The sequence below is a fragment of the Leishmania braziliensis genome, chromosome 31 (assembly GCF_000002845.2).
Source record: "Leishmania braziliensis MHOM/BR/75/M2904 complete genome, chromosome 31".
In the NCBI taxonomy this organism is placed as follows: Eukaryota; Euglenozoa; class Kinetoplastea; order Trypanosomatida; family Trypanosomatidae; genus Leishmania; species Leishmania braziliensis.
Window position 1 is genome coordinate 304,415 of NC_009323.2, and position 6,141 is coordinate 310,555.

The 6,141-nt window shown below is 56.3% G+C and overlaps 2 protein-coding genes across 2 annotated transcripts; both read right to left on the bottom strand.

Moving 5' to 3' along the window:
• Positions 1 to 2: 2 nt before the first annotated feature.
• On the bottom strand, positions 3 to 782 carry LBRM_31_0890 (conserved hypothetical protein; the record flags this gene model as incomplete). The annotated part of the gene is made up of 1 exon (XM_001567037.1): positions 3 to 782. One exon carries the CDS (start codon positions 780 to 782, stop codon positions 3 to 5), a length of 780 nt encoding a protein of 259 aa, XP_001567087.1.
• A 3,486-nt stretch (positions 783 to 4,268) lies between these two features.
• On the bottom strand, positions 4,269 to 6,140 carry LBRM_31_0900 (conserved hypothetical protein; the record flags this gene model as incomplete). The annotated part of the gene is made up of 1 exon (XM_001567038.1): positions 4,269 to 6,140. A coding segment is annotated over one exon (1,872 nt), but the record flags the coding sequence as incomplete, so codon positions are not given.
• Between the last annotated feature and the right edge of the window lies 1 nt (position 6,141).

A 6,141-nucleotide genomic window follows, 5' to 3' on the forward strand; every position in this document is an offset into this window, starting at 1 on the left:
AGTCACAGTTTCGAATACGCCAGAGCCAGGAAATGCCACCGAAAGCAAAGGGGTAAAGCAGGAGAGGTGAGAATGCGAGAGAATGGAAATGAAGGGGTAAGTAGGAAGCAAAACAGGCATGAAGGGGCAACGGTGCCGAGTGCCGTACAGTGGGTCATGCTCAAAGATTCAAGTGGGCTGGAGGGAAAGGGCGTACACAATTCCTCTCGTTCGGTTACTCCACCAGCACCGGCGGCAAGTGTCACCGCGAACATGAACCACATGAGGTGCGCGAAGTTGTCCTTGAAGAAGCCGCGGAACAGGCACGCAAAGACAGACGCACCAAGCCCCGTGAACGTCTGCAGCAGCCCCGTCGGCTGGCCGCGGTCGCGCGGCATGTGCGTCAGCACCGCGGGCAGCACGGCCACGTTCAGCGCGTAGCAGCCCCAGCACATCATGGCGTAGAACACGGCGCAGTTCAACACCGTGGGCGGGATGTGACCGCCAAAGGTGAGGGCGAAGAGCAGGTGGCCGAGCGCCGCAATGACGCTGCCGAGCGCCACCACCACGCGCGGCCCGAACCAGTCGTACAGCGCGCCGAACGGCAGGGTGAACAGGCCGACGGAGACGCCGCTGAGGTAGACAATGGTCATGGATCGTGCGTTGAACTGGTACGCCTGCTGAAGGTGCAGTACGCCAAAGACGGAGTGGACCCCCTGCGTCGAGCTGCTGATCGAGAGAATCACACCGGCGAAGAGGATGCGGAAGCGCCGCAGGTTGTCGATTGTCACTGAGTGAAGCATTAGATCGTCCTTGACAGAGTTGCCATCTTTTCCGTACGGTGGTTAACGGCTGCTGGAGCGGCCAACTGCTGAATATTCGCCCCCCCCTCCCCCTCCTGCTGTGACCCCTGACAACCCTTCAGTGGGCTAATTCTGGCTAGAGACAGCGGTGTCAAAGTGACATGCTAAGGAGTGGGGCCTGGGAAGAGGCTAAAGGGTCTCCAGAGCGGGGGATTCGAGGTCGATTTTTTTCGTTTCGGCGGAAAGACATGTGGGTGAGTAAGTCCCATGCATCCGTTGGGGGCTCGGCCGTGTGTGCATCCGACCTGCTCAGGGAGGCCTAGTGCGATGGTGTATGCAAAACGCAGAAGTGAGAGCCGCGCTCATGACGCAGTGAGTAAACTGATTATCCCAACATGGCAGATGTGCTTCGTTGCGGTAGGGGGTCTTCTGTTAGAGCTGTCAGTCTGGCAGTGCGAGATGGTGAAGCAGGAAGAAGGCTAGGTGGCACGGAGTCAGTGGCATAGGCAGAACACCGGGTTTGCTCCACAGAAGAGGATGTTGGCAGAATTGTGAAGAGCGCGAGGGAGTGCAGCGCCAGGCGATGACCACCAATGAGGAAAAAGTTACAGGGAGAGGCTGGAAAGGGTAAGGAATGCCAGACATCATGCGCGATAAGCAAAGAATCCATCTTGTTGCTTTGAGAAGCGCTATACGGCTCCACAAGTCCCTCTCTTCTTCTCTCCCTCGGTGATGGTGCAGCTGACACGCGCAGAAACTGCAGTCTCCAATAAGGACGCACAGAAGAAGCGCCGTTATCGCCCGATGAAAGGCCTCTTTTTCCGGCGATGCCTTTCTCGTCGTCCACGTCAACTTATTCCGCTTCGGATTACGGAAAACAAACAGCGAAAGACAAAAAAAAATGAACGAGAGAGAGAGAGAGATGCCGCCCCAAATGATGTAGGCCACCTCTTCGCGGTGTTGGGGCACTAGTACCCCTTCACTGAGGAAGCGAGGCGCCGACGCTCACACAGCGATACCTACTGGTTTGAGCATCCCCCTCACGGGGCACGGCAGCGCCGCGAATGCTCTCCCTCAAACAAACGTGGAGGAGAATCCCCCCAAAAGGAAAAAAACAAGCAGATGTGCCGGCAGCGGAGGTGCAGCACAACGTGCATCGGAACAGAGAAAGAGAACATGTGTAAGTGCATAGAGAGCAACGCACACACCCACACCCACACGTAGAGCAGCTGCGCACGCAACGAAAACGCTGAAGGGGAGAAAGGGATGGGGGAGGGCAGCAAAGTTGACAGGGGAAAAAAAAAAACACAAATAAAGAACGAAAATGAACGAGGGAGGGGAGGGAGCTGAAAAAGAGAGAAGAGGAGGGCGAAGAAGAAACGAAGATGCGGCCCCAAATCCCACCAACGGCTCCAACGCTCTCGCCTCCCTCTCGCCCGAAAAGACCCGCACCGAAAGACCGCTTTCATTTTCGATAGAATGACGGCCCACGACGCCACCTGTGTCCCTGAGGAGTCGCTTCACCTGACCCAGATGGTGGTGGATTCAGTGTTGTGGTAGAGGAGAGGGGAGGGAGGGAGGGAGGGAGGAGGGATAAGCCAGATGCAGCTGAAATTGATAAGGGGAGGGAAGAAAAACATGAGGAAAGCGGTAGGGTTAATTTGGCATCAAATGGAGGCAAAAAAGAAGACGTGCCACGCGTTCATTTTGTAGTGAGAAAAACACGCATTGAATTCATCAGAAGGCAGGACCTCTTGATGCAGGCTTGTCTTCCGACTTCAAGGGAGGTCAACACCGCCTTGTCGCGAATTTGCCCCCTGTCTAGTCACCCCAGTGGTCCATGTCCCGAGTAAGGGCCTTAGCAAGGAAACAAACGAGGAGGAAAAGGGCGCACCCAACAACCCGCCAGAGCCGCAGAGGACGTCATTACCGCCATTAAAGCGGCCTGTCAGGCACGTGTGATTCCCTTCTACTGTGGCAGTGCTGTTGAGAGAAAGGCTGAGTGTTTTCCGTGACATAGGGCAGAAAACAGCGTCCTTCATACATTGGCACCTGCGAACTCGTGCACACGCGCGGTGCTCTTCGCTGCAGCTCCTTTTTTCTCGGTGAATGTGTGTCCACACCGCATTGAAGTAAGCGCACCGCTGCTTGCTGGGCTCCACTTCATGGGTGACGCATAGCGTTGATTGTGTACCCCTTTCTTCCACCACCTGCGCGCGTTCACCAGTGCTCTGACAGTAACGCAGAAGAAGAGTGAAACAACGTGCGCCGAGAGAGAGGGGGGAATAGAGAAGAGCAGTGCAAAATTATTTGTTCCTCACCGCTCGAAGATGCACGTTCCCTGTGCACAGTTGTACTCACAGACCCCCCCCCAAAAAAAAAAAAACACACAGAAAGCACTGCAAGGCATCGAGCTCAACGAAAGAGGTGAGGAAAGCGCCACCACCACCACCACTATCAGAGAGAAAACAATGCCCAGCCGCCTTTCTCAGCCATATAATGAAAGACACACGCCCCTGGGCTTATACCACACAGAGAAGCTTCATGAACACCCAAGCACCCGGAAAAAAAGAAAAAGAAAACGAAAAAAGGAGCCCACGCAGTGTGTAATCCTGCACTGTTGAGAAAAGCAGCTCAGTAGAGGCGTAGCCATCTTGCATGAGCTGCTTGCGGCAGCAATTAAAGGGGAAAAAGGGATGCCTCACATAGGGAGCACATGGAGGACAAGGGGAAATCGAGTCATCGTGATCTACGAGTAGTGCATGCGTCAGGCAATTCATATGAATCGCGAGTCGCGCTCTCTCCTTGCGTCCACCGACTTCTCTTAATAAACGATTACTCTAGCAGAAAAGAAAGAATTCACGTCAGTCATTAGGAGAAGAAGAGCCACCCAGCAAAACAACGCGAGGGTGCGCAGCAGCCGAGGGAGTGCCGATGCGTCGACGCCAATCCAAATGTACGGCATCATTTGGTCTTGCGGTTGTGACATGCGTCGCCACTTCGCGAACAAATGAGTCACAGAAAAGTGGGCGGGGGGGCGGTTGCCGCAAAGGCTTTGAGTGACGCCAACACGGGAGAACAGCAAGCGGACGCGCAACAGGAGCGGGAGAAGCACACGTGTCACGGTCAAGGAGAACACCGCTCAAACAAGGGAGTTGCGTCTGGACTCCAACGCCCGCGGCTGCGCACCACTGACCTTTACCCCTCAGCCTCGTGGTTCGAACACCTACGCGTCGAAGCGAAAGGCAAAAAAAAAAACATAATGGAAAGGACAATTAGGAGAAAAGGGTGTTACTGAGGAAAAAGTTTAAATACAACACGAGTGCCCTCATGACGAGCACAAACCAAATCGTTCCAACGACGATCGAACGCAGCGGCCCTCCCCTTTGCGACCCAGATTTACTGCCTTCTGGCCCTAGTGGGCTGGCTCGTCCCCCACTAGCGTCCATCTCTTGCACATTGCGAGTACTCACGCACCGGCACACCCTACTCATTCGCCCCGAAGGCTCCATCCATACCGTTACTCCGACTCTTCTTCACTCCATCGCTGCTTTCACAGAACCCTGACGCCACTAATGCGCGCTTGATACGCGGAACAATGACGCGACGCTGCGCCAGCTTCCCGCGCACCAGCTTCGAATAGCGACGATGCACAAGGTAGGAAGAGGCGATGGAGGAGAAGGCGAGGGCGAGGTAGATGCCAACGGCGCGGTTCATGCAGCGACGCGCACCAACGCAGTAGCCCAACGTTGATGGCGATGCCTCGCGTTCGTACGTGAGGTACCACGCACACCAGTAGCACAGCACGAACCCGAGAGCGCCGCCAAGATAGCAGAAGCCGTAGTGCATACCCATGTCGCGGTCGAAGATGGTGCCTAGCACGTAGAAGGTAGCGCTCGTGCTCACGCCGTAGAAAAACCCACTGAGGATGTAAGGGAGAATGAGCGCCTTCCCATCGGGAAGCGCAATCCAGAAGAGCACGCCAAGGAACAGACCGACGGAGGCGACGGGGTAGATGAGCGTGGGGACAACCACGGTGCCAGCGCGCGCGCGCAGCACCTGCAGCGCGCGCTCGTAGACGCCGAGGAATACGCGGCCGCCAGCGACGGATACGCCAGACATGGCAGCGAAGAGAATGTAGTGCTTCGGCTCCATGGCGCCGTAGCGTGCCTTCACCATGATCTGAATGTTCCAGTTGGCGGTCATGACGAGGCCTATGCCCCAGACGCAGAGCGTGGTGTAGAACATGAGCCAGAGATCAAGATAGGTGAGGCTTTCCAGGAAGGTGGTCTGGTACACCGGAACGACGTAGACTTCGCCGCAGAGCATGATCGTCTCCACACGCGGGTTACTGTACGTGGACGGAGCCGTGCATCGCAGTTCAACGTGCTCAGGGTCGGAGTCAGAGCTAGGAGTGCAGCTAAGTGAGGCATGCAGACTGTTGTAGTCACCTCCGAGATGTACAGTGAAGAAAGAGTCCTCCGGGCGGCTCTGCGGCGGCTCAGAGTGGTGGTGGCCGTCGTCGTGTGTAGCGCCAGTAGAGCGCCTCAAAGGCTGCTGTTGTGCCTCGAACAGGGGGCTGCTGCAGTGCGAGTATGGCGGTTCTTCACCCAAGTCGTTCGTTCTGTCGGGCATGTACACCGTGACGAGCGGCCGCTCCGTCCCTGTGAGCTTGTGCAGAGGAAGCCCGAGAGATTCCCGCAAGGGCTCACTTCGCTGATGAGGTGCTTTAGGTGAGTGCGCGCTAACGGGTTCCGCAGGCGCCATAACCTCGATCAGAGCGCTCTTCTCCACATTCGCATCCGCGTCACACTCACCGTCTAAGCGCAGCGATGGTTGTGCAGGTCTCTGGACACCGTGTGCAGGTGCAGCTATAGAACGCTCTGGACTATCAGGAAGATCCCCACCCACGAACGGCTCTCGATCCGATGAAAGGCCCTCCTGTCCCACCTCGTCAGGGCAGTGAGACGGTTGTTCAGACCCTTTTGTTGGCGTCGCATTACTATCGCACTGAGCTTCGTGTGCTTGAAGGTGACGCTCCCGATAGCGCTCCTCTTGCATCATGAGCAGCTCCTCCTCCTTCGCCTTCGCCTCCGCAATCACCTGTTTGTCTTGCTCCGACAGCCCATCAATGCTGTCCAGCGGCAACACAAGCACAAGGACCAGCAGTACAATCATTACCGCACCGATTGCGATGCCGCGCAACTTGCCTGGCGTGATGTCGGCGGCGAGGTATGCCACGCACACGGTCTGGATGGTCAGGTAGAGGTTGAGCAGCACGAGGATGATCGCCATGATAATGTAGCGCCGCTTCGGCACAAGCTGCGACATGTAGCGATTTCGGATCAGATGAGCGCGC